The 19,550-nt window shown below is 29.4% G+C and overlaps 2 protein-coding genes across 4 annotated transcripts; one reads left to right on the top strand and one right to left on the bottom strand.

Moving 5' to 3' along the window:
• The first annotated feature begins 164 nt into the window (after positions 1-164).
• On the top strand, positions 165-5,233 carry ubl (Ubiquitin-like protein 5). Of its 3 annotated transcripts, none has more exons than XM_075370879.1 (3): positions 165-306; positions 2,182-2,372; positions 5,010-5,233. In XM_075370879.1, the coding sequence occupies exons 2-3, from the start codon at positions 2,195-2,197 to the stop codon at positions 5,051-5,053; spliced, it is 222 nt and encodes a 73-aa protein (XP_075226994.1). In that variant the 5' UTR covers positions 165-306; positions 2,182-2,194; the 3' UTR covers positions 5,054-5,233. The 3 variants fall into 3 exon arrangements, with proteins under 3 accessions (XP_075226994.1, XP_075226992.1, XP_075226993.1); XM_075370877.1 differs by having other exon boundaries at positions 246-402; XM_075370878.1 differs by having other exon boundaries at positions 255-411.
• A 12,942-nt stretch (positions 5,234-18,175) lies between these two features.
• LOC142328396 (translation machinery-associated protein 7 homolog) lies at positions 18,176-18,456 on the bottom strand. The gene has a single exon (XM_075372102.1). It carries the CDS (start codon positions 18,374-18,376, stop codon positions 18,176-18,178), a length of 201 nt encoding a protein of 66 aa, XP_075228217.1. The 5' UTR covers positions 18,377-18,456.
• Between the last annotated feature and the right edge of the window lie 1,094 nt (positions 18,457-19,550).

Raw genomic sequence — 19,550 nt, 5'->3', positions numbered from 1 at the left:
AGAAGTATTATTTTTTCCTACTAATGTTTCCAGAATGAAAATTATAGGAACAAATACTATCGTAACTCAAGTTTATTTCACAATAATACTGTCTGAATTAGTCAGTAGGGGTAAAAATATTTATCTGATTACCGGAGAAGGATTTTTTAAGGAGTGACGAAATATACTCAAAAATATTTTAACTGTTTAAGCTTAAAGAATAATAAATGATTTCAATAAGTTATTTTTATTCAGAATTTTTTTATCTTACTGTAGTGGTTATTACACCTGTCTAACATCTGTTGGCACAGGAATACTTTGTTTTGTGTAAGGGTTTGTTATATTTCAGTGACTTACGTTTATTTTTGTCGCGAAATTAATTGCGATATTTACTTGGTACTCTTTTGGAAGCCTCGACAATTGGTATATTATGTATAAATATTTTTTGTTAAATAAAAAAGTGATGTTTCCTTAATTTATATAGTAATGATTTGCTATAGGTTAGAGTTAACCAAACTTTAATGTAATGAATTGTTGCCCATGTTTGGTTACTTATATAGATGTAGCATTTCAACCAAAATATATGGTTTTCCCTTATGTTATATGGTACATTTTAACGTTTTTGTTCCTGTACAGACTAGTATTTTTAATTTTTGATACAAATTAAAAAAACAAAAATGTGTACCAAATTAATTCATAAACCTTTATTAATTCATACACGAGTTTTATTCAATTAATGGATTCCTGTTCTCATAAAACAAGGTTTTCTATATTTAATTAAGGTATATTTGGTAGTGGCAGATGTATCTACAGTATAATAATGAAATATGTTATTAACATCATGCTACGTTTAAGTTATTTATCTTTCCTGTAGTTCTTTGAAGCAATTACCGAATCTAATAAAACGTGTAACTTTTGTGCCCGTTTACATATACAAGTGTGCACTGCTTATAATACAAAAAGAGTAATCGCTTTCAAAAAAAATATATATATTTTTATCACACCAAATAGTTGGGCTGTTGTCTGGTTAGATTACATTAAATTTGGACCTACAAGATAGGGGTCCTTTTATTATAGTGACATTGCCATGCCATTTTTATTACACTATCTGACCAGCTCAAAGACTTCCTGACTAATTTTCTCTAAGAAGTTTATTCAAAAGCAATGCTTTTCTTAATTTTATTTAACATGACCCATTTGTATATATATATTATATAACAAATTATAGATGTAAATTATAAGGCTGCTTACCAATAAATATTTGTATAAATTTACATCCTAGCACTCAAAAAAAATTATTTCCTTCAGGGGTGTACTGGAACTAATTATACATATAATAATAATACTTCGCCTGTTAAATGAGTTAGATAAATAAAAAAATATTTGTATAAATATAACAATTGATTGTCAGTTATTAAAATCAAGTCATACGTAATGTGTGTGTCTTGTCAGTGTGGTAGTCATATTTGTTATGATGATAGATAACTTGAATTGATTTTAATAATTGTTGATAAATTGTTATATTTATACAAATATTTTTTTAAAAATTTATAAACTCATTTAATATATGAAGTATTATTATTATATGTATAATTAGTTACAGTATGTTTCTGATGGAAATAATTTTCTGAAAGCGCTAGGATGTAAATTTATACAAATATTTGTTGGTAAGCGGATTTATACTTTTTTATACAATACTTTTCTGTTAATTAGTTTTAAAAAAAAACTATAAATTATATAGAAATGTGAATTTTCTGCACTAGTCTAACTTTCATAAATAGGTTAACATTTTCTCAAACTTCCAATTAACTTGTTTAAAATTTTCATTTTAATTATGTATTAATCTGCCTCGACATATTTATTTCACTATTATTTTGCACTATATTATGTATTAATAGTCTCATTTTAATTAATATTTTTTTAATATTGTGATTCTGTTCTTATTAAGGTTCCCTTGATCCTTGCAGATAACTTCTGGAATAATTCTTTTTTAAATTATTTTCATTTGATAGTATTTAATTTCCAGTAGTTTTACTAATCTGGTAGTTGGGCAAAGTGTTAGTTAAGGTTTTTATTTATCTAGCAGTTTTATTATCAGATAGTAATTTGAGTGATATCTTTTAATGTACTTAATTTATTTTTACATGGTACATTTAATTTTGTTTGTTATATGTCTTGCTGCCCTATTCAACACTATTCCAGTTAATCTTCAAATATGTTGGAAGTAACATGTAATGATAGACTTGGAAAGAAAGTTCGTGTAAAATGTAACCCTGATGATACTATTGGTGATTTAAAAAAATTAATAGCAGCACAAACTGGAACAAGATGGGAGAAAATTGTATTAAAAAAATGGTATACCATTTTTAAAGATCACATCAAACTTCAAGACTGTATCCTTTTTTTATTTAGGTTTTAATTATGTTTCAGTATTTTTCATAAATGAATAATCAAATTTTAATACAAAGTACTGTTTCTGCATAATTTAAAACGATATTAAGTGTGTAATATGTGAAAAAAACATAATATATGAATCTGGACAACCTCAAAATGTATATATAAATTTAATACTGTATAGAAAGCAATTGATGATTTTATTTGGAAGTTAGTAGACTAATCACCATTTATCAAATGTCACAGTATTAAATTAAAAAAAAATGCAATATCTATTGAAATCAATATTGGGTGCCTTTCAAGAAGATGTCCGCAGCTGATCTATAATTAGTCAGTCGCTGTGGTTAGCTACTTAGTTGTTAGATGGTGCCACTGAAAGGAGAAAATAAATAAATAGTACATATTTTTACTTTTTAAATACATATATTGTTTTGTAATATCATTAAAATAATACAATGATACTGTAATAATAAAATAAAGTGTACAATATTTTTTGAGTACAGTAATTTATATATAACATTTACTCTATAACTTAAAACCTGTATTTCTGCATTAAATGATAGTCTCAATTACGCAATTTCATTATTTGCGGAAATTTTCCAGAACATAATACCTGCATAAATTGAAGGTACACTGTGTAATAAATTTATATAAATAAGTAAATATATTTATAAATTTATAAAATAAATGTATCTAAAAGTATAATATCATATAACCAAACTTAACCTACACCCACTAACCTTCAAAGCGAGCGGACATTAAGTTTGGTTAGATTATATTTATTTGTTATATAAAATTAGATTATAATTTTTATTTATTTATTTCCCCCTTTCAGTGGCACCATCAACAACTAACTAACTACAGATCGCCTGCAGGCAAGTCGATCTGTAGTTAGTCTTCTGATACTTTTCTTCTTAAAAAGTATTAAGTGTCAAGACTTACATTGCTGTGTTTATATCTTTTTAATTGCATTATTAATTTTAAAGTGAAAATATTAAACTGTAATCCATTTATTGTTTTACATTTATTTAATATTTGTTTTATTATACTGGTCTCCTCACATTTTTGTTGTGAATAAATCACATACTGCAGTTTGAAAGATAAACATAATGCTGTTTTTTCATTATATTAAGCAGTTAAGATTGGATTAAGGTGAGCTGGTGAAGAAAATTGTGATAAATTTTGGGATTGATGAAACAATTAAAAACTTGAAAAATAAAGCCACTGATGCATTCTTGTATGCTATTATATAAACCTAATTTGAAAATTTTGGTTGATGTAGTTTATCAAACAAAGAGATTTATTGGTATCTACTAGTGGTCCAATAATGAGAATAAAGCATTATTTTTTTGTATATTCTATGGTGATTCTATATTCCTAGTGCTAGTGATAGTTAAGCAACAACGTAAAAGAAACATGAAGGGGTTCATATGTTAGCCATTTCCAGTAAAACATTTTCAAAATATCATTTAATCAATAGTTGTTTTTATTTGATTACCAAATAAAAAATTAAAACACAAAATAAAGGCTGTTTGGTTTATCAACATTTTAGTTTATCTGACTTGGTTGTTGGCTGTTAAGAGAGCATCTACCTTAATGCATAATTTATTATCCTCCAGTCATGAACTTTTTATTAGTATTAGTCATAAGTGGTGAACTTTTATTTATTATGTAGTGTATATTTTATAAATACTTATCAAGTTTGTAATTCATGATAATGATTGGCAAAGGAACTGAACTGGTTACCAAGTGATTACTCTTGGTTTAGATTATCTTTGTAGAACTGTAAGGATATTAATATTTGCAAGGATGTTAATATTTTATAGGTAAAGCCAGACTAAGATGACTATCATAAATATAATATAAAATTATATATTAAATTTTTTGTAGTTTATATTTTCTCTGTATGTAAAATCTAGCCAAGTGATTGGTATATAATATAAAACTTATTCAGCCACTCCACTAAGTTCAGAATTAAAGATCATTCTTACCTTATTTTTTTCCACATTAAAGCGCTTTCAGGCATAAGTATTTGTATTCAAGAGTACTCAGTTTTGTACTCAGAGTACAGTACTATATTAACATATAGATAGTATGTTAAAGGAAATTTTAATACATAACATTTTAAATTTAAAAAAAAATTATTTTTAATGTCTGAAAAAAATTGTTTTATCAATTGTAATGTATCATGTTATCTAATGTGTAAATGTAAAAAAGTAAAATTAAAAAAACATTACTGAAGATGAGCTTATGACCGAAAGCGCATTAATGTGAAGAAACGTAAGTTAAGAATGTTCTTTTATTCTCTACTTTGTGGAGTGGCTTAATAAGTCATATTAAATAACTAGCTAAATTTATATAAATATATACATAAATATATATATTTTTTACTGACATCAACTGCTATGGTCATTAGCCTCATGGAAATTTGTAGCTTATGAAAAAATGCCATGCCTGACTGGGATTTGAACCTGGGACCTCTAGATGAAATGCTGCCACTCCACCTTGGTGATTGGTTGATGTTAATTTTATTCTAAAAAAAAATAATAATTAGATAAAAATGTGATACTAATTCTAAAATGTGAATGATATACTTTGAAACATGTTGTTATTACTTTCCTTAATGTTTAATTCAGATGAAATACATGATGGAATGAATCTGGAACTTTATTATCAATGAAGAGTATGTGTATATAAAAATAAATTATAAAATCCAATAATTTAGAATGTAAAGAAAATGAACATACATATTTGCTTATTAAGGACTACTACTTATTAACTGTTAGTTCATTTACTGTTGTAATTTTAAATTAAAAAAAAAAAAATACAATAAAAATTTTATATATTTTTATCTCGTTCAGCAGTAAGTTTTATAAGCTAGTATATATTAATTTCATTCATTCTACTTGTAATTTTCATATGGATTTTTTTTCCTGGGTGTACAATGATTTATTGTTATCAGCGCCTGGATACAAAATTGCCATAGGAAATGGTTAGAAATTAACAATTTAAAACTTACCTTAAAAATTAAAATGATGTAAAATGGCTATGCGAATGTTATGTTTGAAATAAAACTCAAATAAAAATAATATCAAAAATCTAGCATGAAACAATAAAATTGCCGAACATCAAAAGGCAGAGGTATTGAGTGCTTTAATCAAATGTTTGAAACTAGATGCATGATTTTAAGAAATCATAAGACATTAGACAGCATTAATACATTGTTGCCTAAGATATTTTATATGTTAAGCCCTTGTTTAAACTTATGTAGCATAACAGACACAGACCACAAGGATGTGGTGCACCATTAGTTGGCAGTCTCAGCAAACACAAACAGGTGCATCAGTTTGAGTCATCAGATATCTGTGAGTTAGCCTTGTTTACCCAATTCACAAACTGTAAATAATAACCTCCTCATGGTTATTCCTAAATGAAGAGCCCTGTTACGAACACAGTGTTCTTAACTGGACGAAGTTTATTGTTGATTGTAGCATTCCATTCGCTTTGCTACTCATCATGAAGTACCTGTTTCGGGAAACAGACAAAATCATTTGAAACAATGTGATTAGTGGAAGGTGGGTGCAAACAGGCCTCTTTTGCAGTACAATAAGCTTGCCCATTACCAAAAATTCCATTATGACTATGAATCCAGCAGAAGCTCATGGTTGTGTTACACCAAATCATTTCAGAGATAACAGAATATATAACACAGACATTAAGGTATCTGGAGTACATGTCATTTCTGCATGCAAGGCAGTCATGGAATCTGAACAGACAAGTACGTGTCAAAATGTCTGGCTAAGTACATTTAAGGCTTTATTAATAGTGTATAGCTCTACTAAGAAAACACTGGCGATGCTGGGAAGACCAACATATATGTTCTGTTGGTAACCACGAAAGCACAACCAACACAATTATTGTGTCTAGAACCACCTGTGTAAACTATAGCATCTTGATTCATGCTGTTTATAATATTAACACATTTTTCTAGTAAGGTAACCAGATTCACGTCCTTTTTTTTATATCGACTGAGACTAGGCAATAATTCATGAGGGAAGGTTGCCAAGTGGGGTAATAACATTGAGTAACAGGAGGTACTGGAGGTAATTGTATATTTAGAGATAAGAAAAGGTGATTAGCTCTGATGGCTAAGGGAGCAGTAGATCTTGGCCGTTCCTCATATTGATTAACATGCTGGTTGGGAGAATACCACACCAAAGATAGGATGATTTTGTTGTGCTTTAATGCAAGCATATAGAAGCAGATCAATTGGTTCGGTCTATTCCAAAGAGATTGCGTACCACTGCCCACTAGTAGCTTAACCACTGCCCAAAAAATAAGCTTTATTTTCTATTAATAGCTCATTTTTCTTATCTCCTGAAAACCACATACCAAGGCAATATTAGAACTTAAAATCAATAAATAATGGTTACTATACTGTTGCGAGCTATTTTTACCCTCAGAAACATAGACACTTATGATTGATCGATCGGTCCTATTGGCATGCTGATTGAATTTTGATTGGAGATTCCAATTAGACTCGCCAGTCGCACACTTTTTTACCTTACATAATATTCAATTTATTTCAAAACAATATTAATACTAATTAAAAAAAATAAGTAAATTACCATTATTTATTGATTATTAGAAATTTATTTTATTCCTTAAGATTTATCCATGAATTAGTTACATAAGAAAAAGAATAGTTTTGTTGAAAATATGTATAATCTTTGATTAGATTGTTTGAAAGAACAACAGCTTTCAATTTATATATCCTGTAGAGTAAACATGTTGAAATTTCCGTAGAACTAAGACTAATGTCACTGTTTTCAAATTTACTATTTTCACCATATTCTGGGAACAGAATAATATGAGAAATATTGGAAATACCTTCTACGGTTCTTTCTACCATGTCTGTTAATTTGAACTGACATGCATCTTAACATCTGAATTACCATCTGATAAATCAAATGAACAAAATTCAAATTCAGAACACTATCTTCACAGTTTTAACAATCATCTATTGGAATCTGAACAGAACCTTTTCTTGACACACAGTGCCTTTTTGCACACAAAGGCCCTGGAATGTTACTAATTTTTTTTTTTTTAAATTAATAGATAATGTACACACTTCATACTTGAATTAACAATGCCACATTATTAGTTAGGATGCAATTGGTATGCTTATTGCCAAAATAAATTAAGTCAACTTGAGATCAACTGGTCCCCACAAGCAGGTGGTGTCAGCAGTAACATGACAACCGATCTTGAAAGTAATGAACATGTTGATGTTATGTACTGCCCTATGAATGTAATATTTTTTCCCATTTTTTATATAAAAAGTAATTTCTGAGATCGTCCACAATAAAAAAAAACAATAAATATTTTGAATAATGTCCAATTACTTAGAATATTAAGAAGTTTTCAATAAAAAACACAAAAGCAAATTATTATAACAATATATTATTAATAATTATCCATTATAACTGTTAACTGCAAGTTTATTTCAAAACTTTGTAAGTCAAGAAAAAAAATACAAAAATATATTTGATTACATATAAAAAATTATTTTTTAAATAAGCTTTATTTAACTAATATTAATATTAATAAAAAAAAGGAAACAAATTAGGAAAACCTCTAAAAAGTAAAAAATAAGAATTAAATCAAATTGAGAATTTTAAACAAAAAAATATAATATATTAACTAATATAAAAATACACTGAAAAATAAAAAATAAATTATTAAATATTTAATAAATAACCAATAAATAAATGTAATAATTATTAAATTTTAAAATTAAAAGTAATGAAAATATTTAGTTAAATAAAAGCGTGGCGCAGTTTTTATAATTTATTTAAAACAACACAACATTTATTTTTACAACAATTAATCTTCATTTTCATTTTCAATAATGACACAAGAAGGCGGAAAGGTCTGCTGGAACCTCTCCAGTTGAGACTGACTAGCTCTACAAGTAACAATCTGGGAAAATCCACCCACTCGCTTTCTTTGTACGTGTTCTCACACAGTTGAAGTTCATCTTCGAATTCTGCTTGTAATCTAAGCCAAATTGAACGTACTTTCCGCTACAAGTTTCATTTTAATTAATTATGAATTTTTATTTAATGAATTCATAATTACGATTACAATTATAATAATGATGATAATTAATAATTTTTCAGATTACCGTCAAAATGTAGTGACTTTGTGCAAGATTTGTAAATTTAATTTTTATTTTTAATCTTATTAACCCTTAAAGGTCATCTCGGTGCAAATTTGAACCATCAAAGAATTAAAACTTACATATACTAAACAACCTCATTAAACAAAAAATATATTTTAAAATACAGCATATGTCTATAAATACTTATTTGAAAACATTGTTATAAAAACTGTGCCACGCTTTTATTTAACTAAATTTTTTCATTACTTTTAATTTAAAAATTTAATAATTATTACATTTATTTATTGGTTATTTATATATTTATTTTTTACTTTTATATTTATTTTTTATATTTTAGTGCATTCTTATATTTGTTAAGATGTATTTTTTTGTTTAAAATTCTCAATTTGATTAAATTCTTATTTTTTACTTTTTAGAGGGTTTTTCTAATTTGTTTCCTTTTTTATTAATGTTAATATTAATATTAGTTAAATAAAAGCTTTTTTAAAAAAAAAATATATATATATGTATATTCTATCAGCACCCCAATGAGTATTAGATAGAACTCTCAGCCTGTCTGGCATGCTAAATATAGATTGTCCTGAAACATTAGACAAATCCTAGGCAATGATAAGGAAATTTTGGACCAGGTGTTGTTTTTTCTTTAGGCCATCCATTTATGTTTGGATATTTTATTTACTGTAGTGAGTATCGGCTCTTCATACTAGTTGCCATGTAGCAGTTGGAAGTTTTATTGTTTTGATTAAGAAGTAAAATGTGATATCTGTTTGTTTATTGCAACAAATGTGTTGTCATGTCCGGGCGATGATAACGAAGTGTTTTTTGCCCAGAAAAAAAAAGTCTAGCAATTTTAAACATTTTACCTTCAGCTCATTTAAATGTGTTACCCATGTTAGTCATTGGTCAAACAATATTCCTAAAAATCCAACCTGTGTGCATGCCTCAACTGGTTCACCACGCAAATAAAACTCCAACCTGCGTGCATGTCTCAACTGGTTCACCACGCAAATAAAACTCCAACCTGCGTGCATGCCTCAACTGTTTCACCACGCAAACATGTTCCTTCAAACGGAAAAAAAAAGCATTTGGTTTTTATCGGGAAAACATGAATCCAGTATATTAACACTACGATTCTAAGCAGGTTATTGTGTTTTGAAGCAGCCTTTCACCTGTAGCTAACGTTCTACATGCTACGTAAATAAAAAAAAAAATCATCTACAAATAAAGAACATATAACCAGTTTTCGCATGCAGTTTGTTGTACTGTACTTGGTTATGGCAAACAAAGTAACACTTAGGACACTTCCCTGTGGTACATTTTCTATTGTAAAATTTTCAGATATCATTTCAACTTAACTCAAATTGGAGAGACTACTGAGGAAATTCTTGGTAAATGCAAGATTTCCTTGTATATACCATTCATCATATAGTTTAGGTTCCTCTCCTCCAAGCTGTGTCATATGCCTTTCGCATGTCAAAATATACAGTAACAAGGCACGGTGAAGTAGGAAGGTGTTTTGAATGACAGATTCAAGAGCAACTACATGTTGGCTCTAAACTTAGATGGAAACCACATTGTTGAAGGGCAATTAGGGATTTTTTTTCAAGTTACCATACTAGATGACTGTTTACCATTCATTCTACCAACTTGTACAGAGTACCGGTTAAGGAGATAGGATGGATGATAACTTGAGGGGGCATGATTTATCTTTACCAGGTTTCAGTACGAGAATCACCAACGCTTCTGACCAAGAATCTGGAAAAACCTGATCAGACTATATTTTATTGTAGATGGATAAAAGATGTTGTAATGCAGTATCCAGAAGGTGTGACAACATACTGAAACATGATATAATTTCTGGGGGAAGTGTCTCACAAATTATTCAAGACATACCTTAGCTTATTAAAAGAGAAAGGTATGTTTAATTCATTTCGTAAGTCTCCAGTCACAAATGGGTTTTTTTATATCTGCAACTTATACCTCATAAACTCAGAGCAGTATGATGATGTGAGTGAAACTGACCTAAACATGTTTTTCACACAATTGGCATGATGACAAGATTGCTTTTCGTTTTCCAGCCCAATCGGCTGCAGAGATCCATATATGGCCTGAACTTTTCTCAATACAGCAGATGATGGTGTTGTCTGTGAAATAAATTCAGCCATGATTTCCGTTTAGCACACTGAAACACTTGATGACAACAAACAGCCCTCATGTGAAAGATGCAGAACAATTCAGTTGTAGGCCTTCAATTGAAATTATGCAAAGCCCTGCAATGATCTCTTAGTGCACACCTGCAGTCTTCATCCCACCAAGGTACAGCAGGCCACCTTGGCTTTCCTGGTGTTAAAGGGATGAGTTCATTTACGTTATCAAGAATTAGGTGTGTAAACTTGGAAAGTTGGTGGATTGCACTACTACTATTGTCATATTGGCCAAAGGAATCTTTGTATTCGATTCAGTCTGCTTAATAAACCACTCATCTGTGTAGCTGATTCTTGAAGTAAATCACTTTTACTGACTGAGATAACAATAGATCTATGATCACTTGCACAGAAGTTTTTGGAAACACGCTAGGTAAGATGTGAGAGTAAGGTTGCTGAACACAAGGATACATCATTGCACTTAAATGTACCTGATGAGGATGGCATAAACATATATGAACTTTTGCTCAGTAAGCAGAGATTTAACTTTTGCTTCAGTTGATCACATATAGTGCCTCAGAAAGAACATGATGATGAGTCCCATGAATAGTGATGGGTATAGAAATCGCCAATTATTAGGCAGGGTAAAGGAATCTGGGAAAACAGACTGGACAGATCATTCTCATTGATATCAGAATTTGGAAGAAGGTATAAGTTACAGATATTTATTTTGAATGCCACCAATATCTTCACTGAGACTGCAGGAATGTTTGTCGCTAATGGAATACAGGTGGCTGTTTTGATTTCCTTCAGAAAGACAGCCATACCTTCACATCCTCTGTACTCAGTTTGATAATCACATCTTTTGCAGACTTATACACAAAAGGACACATAATCCTGGGGACAGAGGTGAGTCTCCTGAAAACACAGTATTAAAGGATTTTTTTCCTTTATAAGGATTTCAATATTCTCTTGGCGAGACCAGATTCTGCAAACATTCCAGTGAATAACATTTGTATTCATAAATACTCTTTTTCTGTTGTATACAAAACTGCGTGCAGATTATTTATCAAATACTATTGGGTTTCCTTTTTGCTATTAATAATTTTTAGAAAGTGCTTTGCTTCTGGCAGATCATGGGCTTCCATATTCTTGAAGAGGCCTGGAGATGGTGGTGGGGACTTGGAAGCCTGGTAGGCCAGAGATATCATACCGAGCAATGATTTTTTTGCAGATCTCTTCATTGGTATCTTTGTAGTTTGCTGCATTATTGGTGCAGCAGGAATTCTATTTAGTGGTGTACCAATTGAGGTGGTTTTCGGTACATCATTGTTATTCTTTCCACCAAAACTATCTTTCTTGCCAGTACTGAATGCTGCAGTAGCAGAGTTGAGTGATTTTACCTGGTCTGATAAAGCCTGGACCAATTTGGTTAATTCTTTGTATGATGTGCGCCCATTATTATTTTGTACATTGTTAAAGAGAGCCTGGACAAAACACACCGAGCATTACAGGTTTTTTCATATTGAGGGATTTTTCATATTCCCGACAAAGTCTGTGATCCACAGGAAAGGACACTTTTTGTTCAATAAAAATCCGTAATATAGCCTATTCCTCCATATAAACAGGGCATTTCAAGATCTTGCTGAATGTGAAATCTTACAGTTAATACACTTTTCAGCATCTGTGCATGCACTATCATGTCTGTACATCTACAGTGCATACAAATTTGCTCTTGGGTGTAACTAATTTTGTTGTGACCAAAATCCTGACAATGAAAGCAGTGTCAGGTTAGGTATGTATGGTCACACAGACAGAGGGGTGGCCGTTTCTTATTCTCTCAGGAACAGTTGGAGCAGAAAAGGTTAGGATAAGTGAGGTGTTGGCACATCAACACCATTCTCCTTCCTCATGATCTTCTGTACTGAAGTAACCGACTGTGATGATAGCTCCTCTGAGATCTCTGATAATTCTATGCCAGATAAGTCACGGCAAAAAATTACTCCCTTGTTGGAATTTAGTCTATTATGTGGCTCCATATTACTTTGTCTTTTCCTGTGTACCTAAGAGCTACGAGTTTGTGCCTCTGTGCATCATCATTCACCTCAATCAACAGGGCACTACTCCTAAGCTTTTTAATTTATTTGGATGACCCACAAGCTGTTACTACACATTTGTTTATTAAAAAGGGAGAAACCTTAGAGACGGATTTACTTTCTTCCTTACTGTAAGAAAACTTACATTAGATAACTTAGCAATCTGGTAAATTACTTGTTTCATGGTAACTCAACACATCTTCAGCTGATAATGTTGATCAGTCATTTCTGCTGGACCACTCCGGCAGAGTGCACTTGTACTGGACCTAGGGCTTCATCTTGGTGCCCAGAGAACATTGTTTGAGACTCACTATGTAGAACCATCCACCCATCAGCATAATAGTTTCCACCTTGGGTTATAGTTGCATTTTGTAATACATCGCAACAACACAGAGTGTAAGTGTGAGAAAAAACAGTGTAAGATGTTGTGTTAGTGTGTAAGGGTTTGTGTTGTAAGTTGTGTAATATTTGGGATGTGGTTTATGTGTGTGATGTAAAATGTTTAGCAGCTCAGCATGTAGTGGGAAGAAAAGCTGTATAGGCTAGGGCTGTGGGGACGCACCCCCCACAGTCTTAAACAGTAAGACTCCCTGTCGGGTACAGAGTGTAAGTGTGAGAAGAAATAATGTTGTATAAGAGTATGTGTTGTGAATTTGTGTGGTGTTAAGTGTATAGTGTAACCCACTGGGTTGGTCTAGTGGTGAACGCATCTTCCCGAATCAGCTGATTTGGAAGTCGAGAGTTCCAGTGTTCAAGTCCTAGTAAAGGCAGTTACTTTTGTATAGATTTAAATTCTAGATCGTGGATACTGGTGTACTTTGGTGGCTGGATTTCAGTTAACTACACATCTCAGGAATGGTCGAACTGAGACTGTACAAGATTACATTTCATTTACACTCATCCTCATTAATCCTCTGAAGTAATACCTGAACAGTAATTCCTGGAGGCTAAAAAGGAAGAGAAGTAAAGAAGGTGTGTAGTGTAAAGAGTTCAGCAGCTTGGGGTGTAATAGGAAGAAAAGCTGCATAGGGTAGGGCTGTGGAGACACCAACCCCCAAAGGGGATTGCAAGTTTTGATGCTGTTAATTTGGATGTATTATATTATCTATGTATGCATTGATGAAAATCTTACAAATAAAAAATAAATGTGAATGATTTAGTTTGGTGTAAAGGGACATTCTTTCTGTTATATATTTGTGTATTATCTACTAAAAACAAATTGTAATTATGGTTATGTTTTAATTATGTTCCTAAAAAATAAAAACAAATTGGTTGGGTAGGTTAAGCTTTGTATAGATCTGATGATAATTGCCAGTAACATGTATCCAGCAGTTTAGATATTACTTGATGAAACTGTGGTTAGTTGTATTCAGACATTCAGTGACTTAGATGTTTCATACTTGTACCAAGAGTAATATTTCTATCTCTTGTTATGCAACTTTGTCTATACAAAGTTCCGTAACTAACAAAGTTCTCTGTTGCTTACATTGTTATTCAGGCTTAAAATAAACGAGAATGTGTGGAGGAAAAATGTTTTTAATTAATAATGAAGTTTACAGGAGTAATTTAATGAAAAAATTATTGCTTAATAATGGAAGTTCAGTTTGTAAGTTTCTTACAATGAATAAATCAGATTTCTAGGAATTCTTTAAACTAGTTGCTTCAAAAATTATAAAAAGACATAGCAATTTCTTCTTGGCAATTGAATAAATATTCAATTGCCAAGAAGAAATTACTTTTTACAAAAAAAATTAATTACAAAAAAAAATTACTTTTAATTCTAAGCTACCACAGAAACTGAAAATTTAAAATTTGTGAAACCTGCATGGTTTTGGCAATATTTTGTGCATCAATGCTATTTTATTTTGAATTTATATTCATACACTGATTAATAAAAATTTATACTTGTTTTTTTTTCAGTGCAAATTTAAAACATAATTTTTTTTATAAACAAAAAGAAGTATTAAATTAATCTTAAAGCATGTATAAAATAAGGCTTGGGAAAATATTGTTTCATATAACTGTTTATCAACACATCCAAATTGATTGATAGTTCATATTTGAGATGGTACACATGGTTACAAAGCAACATCTTTTTATTTTGAGCCACCAGCAACATGAATGATTATCGCCTTATTTCCAGGCACATGAATATGTTGCTGGGAAATTTGTTAATTGAATAAATGCTGCACATTTGTTGCCACCAATTATTGTTCAATCTGATAATTTGGTAGCCATTACATGTCAAAGCACAAAAATAACAAATTTAACCACTTGTAGTTTACTTTGTATTTTACCTTTCCTATGTTGGCAATTTTTTTTTCTAATATTTTAGAAAACATTGGGGAGACCTGCTTTGTGTATCTGTGAGAATACAGATTACAAATATTACTTTCATATAACTGAAATGTTACATACCTGCTTTATGATAACTTGTTTTCAAAAACTAATTATACAGTTATTTTTTTGGATGTAGACTTAGATAAAGAATTTTTAATTTTCTTGTTTTCTTGCATGATTCAGCTAGTATGTGGTTTTAATTTGCAGCCCAGTATTTTTCACTTGTTTCTTAAAGCTTTTATGAAAATTACTAATTTTTTGTACATTTTGATAACTGCAAATATTTTAATCATATTACCTTTAATGTATGTATCATAAATAAATGCATTAACTTAGCATATTTGGTTGAACAGTTCAGCCACAATTTGTCAAACATAAATATGAAGTGAGAGAATATTTTCCATGTGAGGGTTCAACTAAATCACAAAGTTACAGAATTTATTTATAAGGTGGATATTACCTTCTGAACCAGATTTTTATCTTCTATATCAAGAGTATATTTTAATAATGCAAAATTGAATTAAATAGACTGCCTATTTTGAAAATGACATTTTCCCATAAAATTAAAAGTTAATAAGAAATTTGAGTTTTGAAAACATTGGTAATACACTAACAGTGACAATTTAATTTTGATGACTAATTAAAAAGAATCTGATGTTGATGTGATTTCAAAATGATTAGCAGTTTTTTATTTACCAATTAGTGTTTGTTTTATGTACTGTGATTATGATTTAATTCTATAACAATGAAAACTTACCAAAATTACTTCATGAGGCTGAAGCTTCCACCATGTTTAATAGGATTTTAAAAAATATATTTGTGTGAAACTTTGGTTGTTTATTCATATTTTATATAAGAAAAATTTTCTTTAAATAATTTATGAATTTTGAGGCGTGTATGTAAAAAAGTTCATTATGTGTGGAAGTACCATTTTTGTTCCTTATTTTCATTGATTTCCGTAATTTTTTAACAAATTACTGATGTCACTGGTCTCTTTTTCTCTCTCTCTGGTATATGTAAACATGTAATAATTTGTCATTACATTTACATTGTGAATTTAATATTTTTAGGTGGTGAGTGACCATCAGTCTATGAAATGCAGTAAAACAAATTTTTTGTTTGCAAGAAAAAATTACAGACATTCACTATCATTTCTTAAAGTATGTTTGTGAAAACATCATAATTGAAAGAATGGTTTGGAAGCATGTAAAAGCTTTAAGTACTTAAGAATATTTATGATAAGCACAAAAGGGATTAGCCAATATTGTGTATATAGCTGGCGGCTACATGTATTTATTTGCTTAAGTAGAATCTGATGTCAGTTCAAAAATTTAAGAGAATAGATAATTTATAATTTTTCTCTTTAACTTATGTTAAATAATTTGGACTGTGAGGAATTGTACACAGGATCAATGATTCTCTTGTTATAGTACATTATCCTCAATATATTATTGTTACTATTTGGAAACACCCTATAATTTGAATTTTCAAGTCAGATTTCAGTAATTAGTATATCAATCTACAAATTGTCTACTATTAACAATGAATTTTTATCCAGAATATTATTTCTAAACCATCTGAGGTACAATTGGCACCAGAAATAGTTTTTTTCTTAGAGTAATGATGTAAATTATTGGGCGAAGAGAATGAGAATGCCTGTGAATGGTTCCTGTCATTTTATTGAATGATTTATGGTTGACAGATTGTCTACAACTGTTGTGCTTCTCACTATATACATATCGTATTACTTAACATACAAATAATGTATTACTGTTTATTAAAGTACATAGCCAAACATACATGTTCAATTTATGGTATATGTAGTTACTCATTTCTAGACAAGTATCCTTGTCCTAGTTACATATGTCAAAACATATTGTTTTTCAATAAACTGAAATTTATGATCTTAGATTATACTAATTCATAATTTGCTTTGGAAAAACAGTTCAGTATTTTATACTACTTCAGTATATTACAACAGTTCAAATGTTGTCTAGAACAATACTAAAAAAAACAAATTGTTTATTATATTCAGTTATAACAGTTCAGTTCCAAAAGATTTTCATACCAAATATAAAATTAATACATGCTTATGATGAGTTAATCAGTTGATGGGTTCAATGCTTTGTGTCTGTAATTAATGTCATTTTTTTTTGTTGAAAGATCATTTTAGGTATGTTTATTTTGTTTTACTTTTTTTCAACAAAATGAAAGATTACTGCAGTGTTCTAGAAACAATTTGTCATTATGCTTTACATTAATTATGGAACACATTTATTGGTATTGCAAATAAATCAAACCATTCAAATAAAATTTATATTGTATTTTATTTACTGTTATGTGTGATCACGATTATTTATTTTATCATGTAATAAGTATTGTGGGTAATATAACAACGTATTGTGGGTATTGTGGGCATGTAACAATATAAAAAGGTATTTTTTTTTTTTAATTAATAATATTTGTTGAGTGCCAAAAAAAGTCATGACTCATGCAGCTGTACAATAACAAATATTAATTTATCTGTTATATCCATCATATTTACTTCATATTTTTAAGTAATATTTATTTTCACTATTAATAAAATAGGTAATATAACATTAGCTGTTTTAAAATTTTATTTCACTTTTAGAAAAAAATTAATTTAACTTGCATTAATTTACTAAAAGATAAAAAATGTATTACATGTTTTAAAATTTAATTACTTTATTAAATAAACACTTTAATCACAAAATTACATTTAATAATATGAAAAATTCTGATTATTTGCATTTTTATGACCTTTTAATTACTCATGCTGAGTAAATTTATCCTTATTTATGACTGTCATATTTGTTACAAAAATCATATTACAATTCTAACACTTTTAAGTATCTAAAAAATAATTGTAATAAGTTATATGCATTGCTATGTAATCTTATATATGTTGCTTTGCAATGACATATTTATACGGATGATTCTTAATTTAGAACAATAATATACTTATAAATTAAATACATTTTTCATCACATTATATGAATATAATAGATCATATTTACTTAATTTGCCTTTTTCCCAGATTTTTTTATTCCACCACCACCCATAGGTCCTTTTTTTGATGCTTTGGTTTTAGCAACTTCTAATGCTTTTTTCTGTTCTTTTGATTTTTCTTTTGAAATTTTTTCATCACTATCAACCTCTTTTGGTTCTTTTTTAGGTGCTTTCAATGGTTTTTTCTTACCACCTTCTCGATTAGACATTATAAAATATGTTAAATATTAACTGGACGCAAAATTTATGTTATATTCAATGTAAATATTGTATTTAATTCCAGTCTTTTATTATTTTAAGTGTATAATTTATTGTTAACATTAATTACCATAGTAATGTTTATAGCATAATTTATAAAAATTTATTTAATTAAAAAATAATTTGCACTTTGACAGATTCTTGTTTCTCTGCACACACAATTCTGAATGTATCACCACCCAAAATGAACTAAATAAATCAATAAATAGTAAAAATATATGTTTTGAGTTTATTTGATTTAATTTTAAACAGATTGTTTTGTGTGGTACAACATTTTCTAATTGTTGAAAATGCACACTCCTCTAAGCAAACTCCCATTCTTTAATCATATTTATATAATGTAGCAACTGTTATTTTGGGTTTAAGGAACTTTAATGGGTTTAAAGAAAATTCTATTTTTTTTAAGGGATTATGTGTTATGACGTTATATATAAATATTTGAAACCATTAGTAAATTTTTAATTTTTTCAACTGTTCTCATTTTGTTACTGATCAGTCCTTACTTTTGAACTGTGCCTCATACATAGTTCCCAGGCTTCTTTTTGTCTAGGAATGATTTAATATTATTTTAAATAATATCCATACTACTTCCTCAGATTTATTCAAACTCTTTAAAGTCTGATTCCTTTGTTAGCTTAAATTTCTTGGTCCAACAAATATTCTTTGTTTTTTGCCTCGCTTATCCTGGGAAACTTGCTCTTAAGGTATGAGAAATCTTGGCCATTACGATCCATTTTTGGAACAAAGCTTTTTTTTTATCAAAACAAGTTTTATGTGTAATGGTGGAAGATGTACATTCTTCAGATTCACAAGAGCTTAACAAATAACATTCTTCTCCACAGCTTGGAGTGCATCTGCCTTTGGCCAGTCTTTTTTAATGTAGTACTTTTTTCTGGCTCTACTATCCCACTTGCATAAGAAACAACAATGCTTTGTTTAATCCGGCTGCTGTCCTAATAAAATGACTATTGCCTTTAGGTCTCTAGGTATGCGTCAAGAATACTTATTTTTCATGCTGTATCATCATTAATAAAAATAAAATTTCATATTGTCAGATCTCCTTCATTTGTGCTGCATAAGCAAGAGGAATTGATAGTATCTCATTTTCATTGTAAAGGAGGATGG

The sequence above is a fragment of the Lycorma delicatula genome, chromosome 7, assembly GCF_047948215.1.
Source record: "Lycorma delicatula isolate Av1 chromosome 7, ASM4794821v1, whole genome shotgun sequence".
NCBI lineage: Eukaryota > Metazoa > Arthropoda > Insecta > Hemiptera > Fulgoridae > Lycorma > Lycorma delicatula.
The sequence above is the reverse complement of the archived record's forward strand: the minus strand, read 5'-3'. Positions and strand labels throughout refer to the sequence as shown.

What these genes read in the sequence shown, in the direction of transcription:
- ubl (XM_075370879.1), top strand. Translation starts at nt 2,195, where the DNA reads ATGTTGGAAGTAACATGTAATGATAGACTTGGAAAGAAAGTTCGTGTA. An exon ending in TCACATCAAACTTCAAGACT is followed by an intron (nt 2,373 to 5,009) that starts GTATCCTTTTTT and finishes TGTTTAATTCAG; the next exon opens with ATGAAATACATGATGGAATG.
- LOC142328396 (XM_075372102.1), bottom strand. Translation starts at nt 18,376, where the DNA reads ATGTCTAATCGAGAAGGTGGTAAGAAAAAACCATTGAAAGCACCTAAA.